Below are 15,335 nucleotides of genomic sequence, written 5' to 3'. Positions count from 1 at the left end.
TCAGAGCTTCAAGTGTGTCCATTCCCCAGATGGTGCTCATCGCACTCATCATGTAGGTATACACACATCCCCTCCCCCCACCCCCCACATCTGTCCGATACCCAATTGGTGTTATTCCCAAATGTGCACTTAGGTGATGGTCAGGGAAACCAATTTGCTGGTGAGTACATGTGGTGCTTATTTTTCCATTCTTGGGATACTTCACTTAATAGAATGGGTTCCAACTCTCTCCAGGAGAACAAAAGAGATTCTATATCACCGTTATTTCTTATAGCTGAGTAATACTCCATGGTATACATATACCACATTTTACTAATCCATTCATGAATTGATGAGCATTTGGGTTGTTTCCACATCTTTGCAATTGTGAATTGTGCTGCTATAAACATTTGGATGCGGGTGTCTTTTTTATAGAATGACTTTTGTTCCTTTGGGTAGATGCCCAATAATGGGATTGCTGGATCAAATGGTAGGTCTACTTGAATCTGTATAAGGTATCTCCATAATGCTATCCATAGGGGTTGCACTAGTTTGCAGTCCCACCAGCAGTGTATGAGTGTTCCTGGTGTTTAATAAATACTAAAGTTTCTAGATCTGGAACAATGGTGAAAATGGCATTTGCTCTTTATAATCTTGCTCTATGCTTGCTTTTAGAATTCGGTGGAGCAATATTTTTTCCTAAATTCTAAATGCAAACTTTTAGCAGTGCCCAGTGTGACTTTTAGTTACAAGGTGTAGTATTGCTTAGAATCACATAATAGTTGATTTCCTTTCCAAGACATCTGATTTCCAATTCTGCCATTTTGCTATTGAAAGACAAGGAAGGATAAGAGAGCAGGGTATCAGGGAGATTGGAGGGATTTCAGCAATTGTACAGATTCCTCCCTACTCTGTAAGACTGCACTAAAGGAATGTTCTGAAGTGTCTGGCATACCCCAGTGTCAGGAAGATTTGGGGGGATATTCGTGATAAGCTGCTTTATTTTCCCTAAAATAATAAAATATAAACACAGGTAGAAAGAAGAACACAGTCACCTTTTGTTCCCCACCTTCACCATTTTACCACGCAGTTGGCTGGCAGTCACATGGCAAAAGCAGATGCTCTTTCATAGTTTCATGTTTCAAATTATATCATCAATAGTGTCTTTTCCATATAGGTGAATAGATGCTAGTGAGATCTTACACTGGTCAATTTCTACTCCTGCCCTTTTAAGATTTTCTGCTTTCTCAAAACCCACCACTAGCTTCACTTGCCTTGGAAAAGCCATCTGTGAATGTTATTTAACTCATTACCCAACTGCATCTTTACCTCCAATCTAATTAAATCACACTGTTTAATTCTTCATTGTTTACAAAGAGCTTTCACCTAAGTTACCTGGTGCTCCTCACATAAATTCTGTGAGATGAAGATTATTTTCTTCACATGCCCTTTCTAAGAAAAGTTTAGCAACTTGGACCAGTGTTTCAACTTCAGATCCTGTACCAAGCAAACCTCATTCTGTCCTCTTAAAAAGGTCAACTTAATTTGCATTAATTAAACTAGACCACTTCTTTAAAAAATAGTAACTGATGCCAGGATTAACCTAACTCTCTTGAAATGAAACTTAAATATCTTCAATATATTTGAATAATCTGTACATAGGATGTATGTTTTCTAGGTGTCTAAGCTTTGATTGGTAAATATTGAGAGCAAGGCAATTCATAAAATACCATTGTCTCCCTGAAAATGTTTGGGATTTCTAGACAATTCCAAATGAATCAGTAGTTCCAGAAACAACAGATTCCAGTATTTCTTGCCATACATTGAAATGGAAATCTGTTATGCAGTATCAGGAGGCAGCCCTTAAAAGCAGGGTGACCCTGGCATATGGCAGCCCTTCTAGAATGCATTCTTGGGAAATAACAGACATCATGTAGAGATGTAGTAAAAATGGCCTCCTAGAAGATGCTTAATGATTCTCTCTGTTTTTCTACTACCCCTAGTGTAGCTTTGACAGAGCCTGGGAAGGAGAGACAAGGAGGCATGCCTTCAGCTTGGTCTCAACATTCTGAAGCTGATCCCATCCTGCTACCATCAAACATTCACTCGGAATCAAAGGTGCCAATTCCAAATCAAGACCCTAATGATTTCTCTCAAGCAAACCAGGAATATGGAGAGGCTGTGAGCTGGCGGCCACCGGATCTGAGAGTGGGGAGCCTCAGGACACCCCCCAGCCAGAGAGCTCTGAAACATAGCAGCAGTATCCTCTTAGGATCTGTAGGTTTGGAGACCTTCCGAGAGAGAACCAGGGGTGCAGTCAGCTTAAAGTGTCCAGGCATCACAGAAGCACAGGAGGCCAGTTCAGAAAGGCGAGCAGAACTCCCCCTAGGGAAGAAGCTCACCAAAAGTTTTTCCCAAAGCTCAATGCACTTAAGCTCTGAGGGGAAGTTTCACAAAAGGTCCCCAGTGGCTCATAAAAACTCAAAGCTCTATAGGACATTACCCTTGCAGAAGCTGGAGGGCAGCAATTGGAGATGCCGGGGACCCTTCAGCTACTGCTTCCTGAACCGAGGGCAGGATGAAGATGGTGATGAGGAGGAAGAGGAGGGAGAGGCCACCCGCCAGGTCTCTTGCCTTTATCGACCGCAGATGACTCAGGCCATGTCAGAACCAACCAGCCTCTCCCTGGCTGTTGGGATTCAGAAGCAAGGAGGGGAGCTATCCAGGGGTTCAGTGCTGAAGGTCTGGGCAGAAGACATGAGTGGCCTAGATGACTTGGACTTCAGCAACCTGGCTTTTGATGCCCGGATTGCAAGAATAAATGCCCTAAAGGAGAGCACATACGCAATGCCCGATGGGTTCCTCGCAGCCCAAAATGATGCCAATGAGCTGCTCTGCCTCGTCAGGGCAACCAAGGAGAGGAGAGAGGAGTCACGCCCTGAGGCGTATGACCTTACACTTTCTCAGTACAAGCAACTGTTATCCATCGAGTCCAGACAGTTGGGAAGTGCCTGTAGGAAAATGGCGATGGCTGAGAAAAGCCCAGAGGAGATGCTCCTAGCTATGACTTCCAGCTTTCAAGTGCTCTGTTGCTTAACAGAAGCTTGCATGCGATTAGTTAAAGTCGTGAACTCAGAAACACAGCAGCAGGAAATTGTAGGGAAGATCGATGAAGTGGTCATAAACTACATTTGTCTCCTAAAAGCTGCCGAGGCAGCCACTGGAAAGACTGGGGACCCTAATGTTGGACTCTCGGCGCGACATTCAACCACCATGGCCGCTCTCGTAAGCACACTAACACGTTCTCTCAAGAGGCTTTTAAATAAATAAATATGAAAGTCACGTCATAATCTACCTTTGCAAAGCCATACATGAACTTTTATTTACTTTATGTGTACGATGAACAGATGTCTCCTTTCTTCTCTCTGTATATTTTGTTATTTTATATAAAATAGGAGATAAAAGTCACATTGATGAAATGTTGAAATGTACTAATCAGATGTATTCTGTTTATATTATGCATATATATATACACGTAAAAGAAATATCCAAGAAAGTGATGACATTTGGCTATTTTTCATATAGTCAAAACTCCAGGTATATGATGTGAAATTTTAAATTCTACCGTGTTAGAGCGAAACAATGAATCCTTTCCCCTTTCTTTCCAAGCAGATACTTGGAGACCATATCATTCATATTTAGAAGAGAAAAGAAAAGAAATCACAATGTATATAAAACAGTACTTATGTTTTAAAATTATGGTTTTTAAGCATTGGAAATAGCAAAAAGACATTTAAAATTCAAGAAGCTATTATGAATTACTAGAGAATATATCTATAATAAATTAAATTTTTGCTCATAGTGTTTGGTTATTGGATGCTTTCTCCCAAGAATTCCACATATTTAATTTGAGTTTATGCTATCTGGTCTACAAATAGGTGGGGGGATGGATTCTACTGTGTCAGCACAAATGCTCTTAACGGTGTTTCTAGAATTTAAAAACTTCCCAAATAGAAGAACAAAGGGAATGATGGGCAGGTTCCTAGGTAAGACCTAGAGTTGTAGGTTATCTCATTACAGAAAATGTATTGAATTAATAATACCCAAATTAATTATTTTATGGAGAGATCTACTTTGACTAAATGTCAAAATCTATGAACCAAAGACATTATTTTCCCTCCATCCCAACTCAACCATGAAACTTAACATTCCCTTTAGAGTGACAGAACATTTAGTAAAGTGTTTGCAAACTTACAAAAAGGAACATTTAATATTAGATCATCAAAAGTAATGTAGACCAGACCACACACCAGCACCTATGAGTCACATCTCAGATCACAGCTTTCAGCATCGGGCTTCATGCATCACCACCTCTACAGGGGCCAAGGCTGCCAATCAAATTTGGAATTCCAGCCTAATATCAGGACAAAATCTCAAATCTGGGATGTTCCAGGAAATCAGGGAGAGATGGCTACTCTAATAATGGAAGCCATGACTAGATAAATAGTAAAGTGTTTGTTAAGTATATACTTATCTGGATTGGCTGAATTAAAAATATGAAATCTGAAAAAAAAGAAATAGAAGTGGTAAGTTTGACCAGTTCAAGTGAAACTGAAGGAATGCAAAGAAGTTTTCAGGAGTGTCATCCCTCCAAAAATACCCTGCCATCATAAAACAAAGTCATCATGTACATACATATTTCCTGGGTCATTCAGTGCTCAAGCTACACATACTCCTACTTATGTTCATGGCTCCTTAGAATATGACAGGAGTACACCAGGTGAAAATATTTCCATTTTTGTAGCCTACTGGGCAAGAGGTGTAACACAGTCTACAATTGCAATCTCTCTCTAGTAACCCATTCCACAGAGACTCAACAGCAAAAGCCACATGTTTACAGATAGCAGCAAAGGAAAGGGGTTTAGGTGTGTATTATTATAAATAATGTTTAATTAAATAATAAAACATTATTTCATTACAACTATAATTATAAATATTGGTGTTTTGATATTGAGAGATATTAGTGGTGTTTACTGTGGAAAATCTTAGTAAATATCATTCTGTGTACAAAAATCCTGACTTATTAATAGGATGTGTGCCCTATGTCAGTGTGCTAAACATATCGCCTATATTATCTCATTTAGTCATCACAACAATCTGCTGATTTGTACACTATCCTTAATTTTCTCTGGAGGCAATATGGTTGAGTAAAGATATGGGGTTTGGAGTCAGAAACATCTTGATTTAAGTTTTGACTCTGCCATTTTCTAGCCCTTTCATCTTGGGAAAGCTATTTTTTCTAAGTTTTAATGTCCTCATAGTAAAATGGAAATCAATAATAAGATCTATTTCCATGGGGTTGTCATGAGTTTTGAGTAAAATTATGTGTGTAAACTTCTTAGCCATGATACCTGGCAGAGAGTAAGCACTCAATGTTAGATATTATTATCATCATAATCATGGTGTTAAATCTATTGCCCAAGATAATATGTGGCGGATGTTTGTTTTATATGCATATTGTATCCTGACTCTGTATGTAGAACACATTGTATGTATTTCATATATATATAAAAGTGTACAAGGAAGTGATGATCCTTGTTCAAATCACATATCTATTATAGTTAGAACAACTTCCCAGTCCATTTGAGTTCTTTGAGAAGCCTCAGGGAAATAGCTCTGGGTCTTTCTAATCAATCTCCCATTACCTGTGGCTGCGCCAGTAAGTTTCTGTTTCTTATAAATAAATTCTTTGCTACTCAGAAAACCTCAAGGGGCCCCCGCATTCACTAAGCATGGGGCTCCTAACTGGGGTCCAGGTCAACTAGAGTGTAGAAATAACATATTAAAATGATACTTGTGCGTATTTTTATCTAGCTTTTTTTATGTTGTGTATGTTTTATAATGGCATAATAGTACAGTGATACATGTACATAATTTTAAATAAATAAATGAATGAATAAATAAATAAGTATATGCCTGGTGCATGCATGCAAAAATATTGTCGCAGGTAGGGTTTGCATTCACTAAAGTTTGGAGAGCACTGTACTAGAGAAGACAACCTTCTTGCACCCAAGCTCCTTTATATTTAGTCACCAGTCTACTTTTCCAAGTTTATCTTCTGCCATTTTTATTACAAAACTTTTAAGCGTATACAAAGTAGACACAATCCCATAATGAATCAGTGTGGACTCATCATACACCAATTCATGTCCAATCTTATTTTCTGTCTTTCTATCCATTTCCTCCCACACTGTATAGTTTAGAAGCAAATCCCAGACATCGCAGCATTTTATCCATGGATATTTCAATAAGAATATCCTATGAGAACTTTAAACATAGTAACACCATTTTCACATTTTAAAAATTAGTAATTTCTTAATATTATCAAATAAACATTACAGAAATATAAATGATGGAGAAAGTGCAAGGCCCCTATAAACTCAACCCCCAAAGACAATCATTGTCCACAATTCAGAGCTTTTCTTTTAATTTTTTTCTCCATTTATACTAATATTATTGTTACTGTATCTGTTTATCAGTTGTGCTTTTGGCTTAGAGAGTTGGTCTGGTCTCAGTTTCATCATATTTCATGTAAGGGGATTGGTCATAAGGGTTATGATTGATGTGGAAAGACAGAATGTTCAGATGAACAACCATTACAGCATTGGGCTTCTAGAAAAATCCAACAACTAATGCAATTGCTGAGATATTAAAATTAACACAGACCCCACTGATCCCAGGCTCAGCAGGAATTAGTCTAACCACAAAAGAAATTATTTTCCAGAAGGCAAGCCTGACAATAAATATTGAAATCACTAGCTATAGCAACACTACAATGGTTCAATGCCTTTTGCTATGAATTTCATCTTTCATTATGAGTTGTCTTAGGAAAGACATCTTCATTTCTTTGTGTCCCATTTTCATATATTTCTAAATGCCAGTTATTAATTTTCTGAACGTTACTTCTGAGCTACTCAGGATGTTGCTGTAATTTGTACTGCCTGGATTACCCTTGATTTGGCAATGGGGCAGTTTGCTTTCTGACTGCTTATCACCCTTCATAATTGTGTTAACTGTTTTTGAAATTGAAAACAAGCAAATTAGCTTTGTTTAGGTAATTCCTTGTCTCTTCCAAACATTTAGAAATCTTCATGGGGATCAAAATGCATGAATATTGCATTTTTTGTCTCTAACCTGACTTTGTCTTTGCTTTGAAAGTGGTCAATTTTGATTTGTGTGTGTGTGTGTGTGTGTGTGTGTGTGCATGGACATATAGGGATGCAGGGTGGGGTTGAGTAGATAGGGATGTGTGTGTGTGTGTGTGTGTGTGTGTGTGTCTGTCTGTCTCTCTGTGAGACCAGCTATCAGTTTGGCTTTATGGATTTCAGTGCTAGTTTCCCTGATGCCAGTGCAAAACTATGAAAAAAATTTTTATATATAACATCCCAAATCTTCCTTTAAAGTCAGGTTGCAACAATAGGCTCTCAGCTTTAGAAGATCAAAAAGTAGGAATCTCACCTTGTGAACTGAATTTTTATTCATATCAACTTGAACATCATTAAGTTGGATACTTTTTAGTTATTCCACCTATTCCCTGGTCTACCCATCTCACTTTTTAATTTCAAAGCGTATACATAGGAAATCCACGGAAGAACAATCCATGTCTTTATCAAATATCGTTGCTGCACAAAACAATGGAATGACTTAAATCCATTGACTTAAATCCAATGACTTAAATGACATTGCTGAAAGAATAATCAAGTATTCAAAGTAGCTTATTTCACCATTCAACTTCAAATTAACCTGCTGCTTTCCACTGTACTTTCTCTAATCTTTCCTCCATATTTATAATTGTATCTCAATTTTCTGTTACACATTAATTTCAGAGCACTGGGTTTTGGTTTTGGGTTTGGGTTCTTTATTATTATTATTCCTGTTAATTCTAATTTTCTACTCTACAATCTGGACCAAAATTCTGTTTGGCATCATCAATCACAACTATAGGCAGAATTAGCTTTGATAATAGATGGATGTGGGATTGGTGCAGTTGGCCCTGGGTGAGTCCTAGGTCAAAAGACAACTGAGTACCTCCTCAAAAATGCAAACACACACACACACACACACACACACAGACTCAAATACACTCATTTGTCCTTATCTTTTGGATGCCTTATAGGATGATATGTGATTTGCATGGATAACTATTTCTTCCCCAAGATTTGAAAACCTGCTGTAGAATTTTAGCTACCCATCAGTTTGTGAATTATTGACAAAGGCATTGAGAAATGGGAAGTGTTGTGACAAGTACTGATCTAAAAAAAATCATAGAGGTTGTTCCCTAAAACATGTCCTTCCTGACACAGTCTGACCCCACACCAGCCCTCAGCCCAGAGCCTGAGCTTTCCTCTGCTTTTTCCCTTTCTACCTGTTCTTGGTCCCAACTTCCTCCTTGGTTGGGTTTCAAAAGTCCTCTCAAGTCCACTCAGATGTGGCCCAACACATTCTGTGCCCTAAAATATATATATACTGTATACAGTAGAAAGGAATAAAGGAAGAGGTAAGCTCAGTTTTATGAAAGCCTATTTAAATTTAGTCTCCACTACCCATTATTTCCTCCCTGTCTTCTTTCTCCTCTTTATTTTTCCTGGCACTCCCCCACCCAACCCCTCTGTATTAGTTTTTTATTGGTGCATAACAAATTGACACCAAATTAGTGACTTACAACAACAAGCATTTATTATCTCAGTTTCTGTGGGTCAGGAGTCTGGGCACAGCCTAACTGGCTCTGGGTCTCACGAGGTTGCAATCAAAGTTTCAGCTGGGCTGCATTCTCATCTGAAGGCTTGGCTGGGTGAGAGTCCACTTCCAAGCTCATTAAGATTATTGGAATAATTCATTTTCTTGGCCGGGCGCGGTGGCTCACGCCTGTAATCCTAGCACTCTGGGAGGCCGAAGCGGGTGGATTGCTCGAGGTCAGGAGTTCGAGACCAGCCTGACCAAGAGCGAGACCCCATCTCTACTAAAAATAGAAAGAAATTATATGGACAACTAAAAATATATATATAGAAAAAATGAGCCGGGCATGGTGGCGCATGCCTGTAGTCCCAGCTACTCGGGAGGCTGAGGCAGGAGGATTGCTTGAGCCCAGGAGTGTGAGGTTGCTGTGAGCTAGGCTGACGCCACGGCACTCACTCTAGCCCGGGCAACAGAGCGAGATTGTGTCTCAAAAAAAAAAAATAAATTCATTTTCTTGTGGCTATGTGACTGAGGTCCCGGTATTTTGCTAGCTGGAGACTGAAGGTTGACCTCAGATCATGGAGGCTGCCCACAGTTCCTTGCTACAAGGCATCTCCAACACGGCTGCTTATTTTATCAAGCCTGCAAGGAGAAGCCCTCCTTTAAGGGTTTTCACCTGATCAAGTCAGGCCCATCCAGGATAATCTCCCTTTTGATTACCTAAAAAATAACTTATTGAGACCTTAAGTTCATGTCCAAAATTGCCTCACCTTTGCCATATGCTACTGGCTAGAAGCAGGTCAGAGGTCGTGCCTGTGCCCCAAGGTAGAGAACTGTATAGGGCATGAATGCCAGAGGGGAGGAATCATGGGGGCCACCTTAGGGACTATCTGCCATGCCCACCAAAGCCTTCCCTCAGCTACAGACGCAACAAATCACATATTCCTCTGGACAAAGTAGGATAGACATCTGAAATACAGACCTGAAAGGCTTTCAGGGTCTATAGCCCTAACATGAGTTATTAAAGGCTACATGGGAAGCCCTCAGCCTTCTCTGCCCTGGTCCAGGCCCATTCTCTAGATATATTTCTGTGTCAGTGTGCCAAGTTGCTCCCAGGATGGAAACTCCAATAATTATTTTGTACTGACCTATGCACATCAGGATTTTATTAGTGCTTTAGGTGAGCTTTTTTTGTGGCAATGTGACTTTTTTCATTACACTCATTTTAGAGTCAAGTTATGACTTTGGGATCAGGTTAGATCGAATAATTCAACTGGCAGATGAATTATTAAAGATGCTGAATTTTAACTAGTGTAGCCATGCCTTTCTCAAGTATTTATGTGACAGGAGAGTGAGGTCAGCTCAGGTTGCTTGCTCCTAAGTTATTCTGGAAGCAGAGCCCATGCATTCAAGTTCAGCTCCCCAATATGTTCCACTTGGAACTCCTGGCCAGAGTACCCTGAAAGGATACTGTTGCCTCCATGCAGTCCCCAGAAGATAAGCATGGAACAGGGCTCATTTATTTCTAGATTCCATGACCCTTTTTTCTCTCCCCTTATTTCCCAAAGCTATATAAAGCTATACTGTTGAATCAGACTTTACTGAAGTACTCCCTCTTTGGTACTCCCTGGATTTCTGAGAAAGGTACAAGGCAAACATACACACATGCACACACATATATGCACACAATGAAAATTAATGTCATGTATCACATTACTCAGAGATACATACAGGGACCAGATTTGGCTTTCCTGCCTGTAGTCTGCCTTTGCCCTCCACTCCCGTGAATACAGTAGCCAGTCTGTTGTTAGTATGGTTATGATGATATTAATAATAATAATAGCTAATATTTATTCAGGTACAATGTGTCAGGTAATGTGCTACATGCTTTTCCTACATAATTACTGCATCTATTTCTTAGAATAACCTACAGTAAATTACTATTAACTTCCCAATTTTTAAGAAAAGAAATTGAGGTTAGAGAGTGGAAATAATTTGCCCCACCCAAATCACAGACTGCTAGTCAGAATCAAGAATTGCAATTTTGTTCAGTAGTTTTTAGCCAAGTAGCTGGCTTGACTGTTTTTAATCAGAGAAATATCAGCATGGGAGAGGGCAGGTGTGTGGATGTAGGAAAAAAAAAGAAGAAGAAATATCAGCATGTGTCTATGAACTAAAATAAAATCTTGAGCTCCCCAGCTGAATGAAAGGACCCCCTCTTGGCCAAGGGGACCCCAGAAATACCCTAGAGCTGAGTTGTTGGCCATGAGAAGGAAAATCAGACATGCCTCGTCATGCCCCCACCCCTTTTTGGAGCTATCCTTTATAACTCATTAACAGGGCTAAGGCTATGCAAGGCAAAGATTAAATTATATCTGCAGGTCCTCAATTTACTTAACAGATCACTTGAGTCTTGGTATATGTCCAGTGGCTCATCTATGATCACCAGACTTCCTTAAGTTAAAACATTCCAAGCCTTTAGACAAAGCTTCATTTCTTTAACCAATTACAAATCAAAGAGTCTTTAAACCCACCTATAACCTGTAATCACCCACTTCAAGATGTCTCACCTGAAAATGTGCACCTTCCATGTATTGATTTATGACTTTATGTGTAATTCCTGTCTCCCTGAAATGTATAAGACCAACTGTAACCCAACCGAGGTGAGACTACTCTCTCAAGGCTTCTTGGGCATGGCTCTGGGCTGTGTCACTCATACTTGGCTCAGAATAAACCTCTTTAAATTATGTTACAGAATTTGGGTTCTTTTCTATTGGCATATATTTTAAAAAATTAAGTTCCACCAAAGAACTTACAACAAAAGGCAACAGTCTCCCCATCCCAAACTCCTACCCTCAGTCCTGGTTCCAAGAGACCATCCATTTCATCAGTTTCTGGTTTTAGTTTTTCTTAGTGGTTTTTCTCCATAGTTCTAAACAATCTAATTTCTTGACATACCAACTTTGGATGATTTCTGTGGACCACCTCTTGAAAGATAAGGAATTGACTTGCTTATGTCACACTTACCTTTCCTTTTCCTCCCCTAACCAGTGTTTGACAGGGGTATTAAGTTCTATTCATGGTTACTTATTTAGCTTTAAATGTTATAATTACATCTCTGCTTCTTGTTCAATCATCTTTAGACAGTCTCCTTGACTCTCCACCTCTATGAAACAAAGCTCTCTGTACCCCTCAGTTTTGCTTTCCTTCCACCCCTTCCCCCCAACTAATTCATTTCCTCCTCCTGTCTTAGGCCTGCAGTACTTTTGCATTTACATTGTCTACATTGTTATCAAAAGGAATGTTCTCCATGGTGCTTAGGGATTAAAATTTTGTAAACCACTGCAACCTGGAGAAACAGCATAGTCAACTTGTTTCTCAAAAACCATAAAGTTATCCAGAGCTCTTGTAGAGGGTGAAATAAACAAACAAAAACTATGAATGGAAGGAAAGAATAAAGGTTGGGTTTATTGTGAATTCATTCTACCTTAGGGCAGTGGTTCACAAAGTGTGGCTCCTGAACCAACAGCATCAGCATTGCCTAGGAACTTGTTAGAAATGCAATTTCCTTGGCTCCATCCCAGATGCGGGGGCGGTGAGTCCAGCAATCTGTGATTTAACAAGTCATCCAGGTGATTCTAATGCATACTCAAGTTTGAGAATCACTGTGTTAAATAATTAACAACAGATACAATTCAAGAACCATGACTCTCTACTGCTCTAAACTTTGCAACTGAAATTACTTAAAACATGCTGTGAAAGTTGAAATCTGCACAGAGAGGCTATGATTAATATTTCCAAAAGAGATGACTGCAGGCTGGATACATATGTAAGAGAGCTCTTACCAGATTAGACCTTCAGCATCATAAGACATAAAGGAAGAAGTTTCACAAGACAAAAGAAAGTAGATATTCGGCCGGGCGCGGTGGCTCACGCCTGTAATCCTAGCACTCTGGGAGGCCGAGGCGGGTGGATCGCTCAAGGTCAGGAGTTCGAGACCAGCCTGAGCAAGAGCGAGACCCCGTCTCTACTAGAAATAGAAAAAAATTATATGGACAACTAAAAATATATATATAGAAAAATTAGCCGGGCATAGTGGCGCATGCCTGTAGTCCCAGTTACTCGGGAGGCTGAGGCAGGAGGATCGCTTGAGCCCAGGAGTTTGAGGTTGCTGTGAGCTAGGCTGACGCCACGGCACTCACTCTAGCCTGGGCAACAAAGTGAGACTCTGTCTCAAAAAAAAAAAAAAAAAGAAAGTAGATAGAACATAACTTGAATTGCATTTAACCTGGAGAAGCTGTATATATGCCAGAATTTCTCAAAATCTTGCCATATTTAGATTCTTTTGCATTTATGCCAAAATTCCTAGGTTGTTTTTCAAATTTTCCTGGAATTTCTACAGGTTTTCCTTTCTTCTTACTGACAAAGTTAAAATGTGCTGCCATGCATATCTACTGCTGAATTAAAAACCACCCCAAAATATAGGAGCTTAAAGAACAATTTCTTATCTCTCTTGGGTCCAGGAATGAACTGAGCTGGGTGGTTCTCACTTGCATTCTCTCATGCAGTTGCAGTCAAGTAGTAACTGAGCCACAGTCAACTGAAGGCTTGACTGTGGTTTGAGATGACTTCTCACATGGCTAGCAATCAGCTGGGAACCCAGCTGAGGCTGTCAAGCAGAATCTTATATGTGGCCTCTCCATGAGGCTTGGGCTTTTCACAGCATAGTGTTCTCAAAATGGCAGCATTTCCTAACATAGTGACTGGCCTCCAAAACAGAGCATCTCAAGTGTGAGCATCCCAAGAGAACCAGGCAGAAGCTGCAAGGCTTCTTATGACCTGGTCTGGAAAGTCACTCAGTGACTTTCTATTGGTCAACTGAGTCACCTGCACAGACTAGAAGAGAAAAACTAGACTCTCAATTGAATGAGTGACAAAAATCTGCAACTACCTTTAATTGGTCACATGTCCTTCCACCAAAGCCTCAACATGATCCAGCATCTCAGTCGTGTTATCTATTCTATGAAATCAGCTCCTCCTGGAGTTGTCCCTCCCTGCTAGAGCTTTTTTACTTCCTTTTCCAGTACAACATGTTTTATCTGCATAAACACCATCCTAGAACTTCCCTTTCCACCTTGGAATAAACCCCACAGTTTCCTATATCCAATATTGCCTGGAGGAATTTTCTCACAAAGATTATAGAATGTAACCTTTTTGAGTTCTTACATGTTTAAAAATACCTTTACTTTGTCCATATGCTTAACTGATAATCTGGCTGTGTATGGGATTCCAGGCTTAAAACTTCATGCCTTGAGGACCTGGATGTCATTGCCCTATCATCTTTTTGCATCAGTTTGCTAAGTTTTTCTTGTTCCTTTAGAGGGTTCTTCTCTCTCATCCAGCAGACTCATTTCTTCCATTTACTCAAAATCTCAATTTCACAAGGTTGTGTCTAAGTCTGGAACTTTCTTTTGTTCATTCTGCCTGGAATTTAGTGGATCTTTTCCTTCTGAGAGCTCGTGTCTTTCCTCAAGTTTAGATTGTTTTCCTTCTGTCATTTCTTTTTTTTTTCCTGTTTTCCCTATAACTATTATCTAGTGTTGAATGAACAGAGCAAATAACTAGTCATATAGTCACACATATTTTTTCAGAGGTACTAGCTACATTGTTTTCATAAAATCCTCTTTAGTGCATAGAGAGCCCTGGTTTGACATTTTTATGATTTGAGTTGTGGCCAGTAGAATATGTAGGTGCCCTGGTCATGATCTAAGTGTTCCAATCCATCATTTGTAAACTTAGTCTTAGTCTCTCTTATAAAACAGAAAGCCTTAGTATGGAAATAACAACAATAATAATAAATCATAAGGTTAAAAAACGGTGGATTTGATTATTTCCATATGAAGATTTTGTTTAAAAGTTTTCCCCCAATTCTTTATGGAAAATGTATTCTCCCATATTCTTTTCTATTTACTTTCACCATTCATATTTAAGTCTTCAATCCATCTGAAATACACTTTTTTATATGAAGTTAGGTAAGAATCTACTATTATTTTTCTCTATAGATGTAGACAATTCCTTCAACATCAAATCTCTGGTCAGATCCTTCAGGTCAAGCAGCACATGTTGAGGCTTAGATGGCAAAGGGTGGCACAGATTAGGGATGGTAATTGGCATCACTTCTGAGTACTGCACATTTTGCCTGTGGTCCACTTGGGACTCTCTAGAGGGAGTGCCCTTGCTCATGACACAGGTTCCATTGTGGTGATATGGACATGGGGAAAGGCTGAGGTGCTCTTCACCAGCTTATTACAGAGAGCAGATCCCAACAAGGATGAACTGAAGCAGAAGAACATGGTGGATGTCACACATTCTGGGCAGAACTGTTGATGAACTCATGTGAGACACCATCAAGAACACTCAGGGAAAAGTGAGTGAGACATTAATGGGAAAGAAAAGTCCTACATTACTAGCTGAGCACAATGGGAGCCAACCTATGGTTAATTACTATAAAGTTGATTACTTCTATAACCACAGAGTCAATGGGGTCAAGGGAAATAGAACAATATTTGTCAGCTGCATACCCTAATGTGCAATGGAGTGAAACTACCATTTTATTTTAA

General features: G+C 39.5%; 1 protein-coding gene across 7 annotated transcripts in view; it reads left to right on the top strand.

The window, feature by feature from the left end:
• The window catches only part of FRMPD4 (FERM and PDZ domain containing 4), a 796,138-nt gene extending 790,191 nt beyond the window's left edge, over positions 1 to 5,947 (top strand). For 5 of the 7 annotated variants that reach the window (XM_069462955.1, XM_069462957.1, XM_069462956.1 and 2 more), the window contains one exon: positions 1,983 to 5,947. In XM_069462955.1, coding sequence (XP_069319056.1) covers positions 1,983 to 1,987 — 5 coding nt within the window. In that variant the 3' untranslated portion in view covers positions 1,988 to 5,947. The remainder of the gene's footprint in view (positions 1 to 1,982) is intronic. The other 2 variants (XM_069462953.1, XM_069462954.1) reach the window with 1 other exon arrangement.
• The last annotated feature ends 9,388 nt before the right edge of the window (positions 5,948 to 15,335 follow it).

This window comes from Eulemur rufifrons, chromosome 30, assembly GCF_041146395.1.
Source record: "Eulemur rufifrons isolate Redbay chromosome 30, OSU_ERuf_1, whole genome shotgun sequence".
Classification (NCBI taxonomy): Eukaryota; Metazoa; Chordata; class Mammalia; order Primates; family Lemuridae; genus Eulemur; species Eulemur rufifrons.
This window is presented reverse-complemented; position numbering and strand designations above follow the sequence as displayed.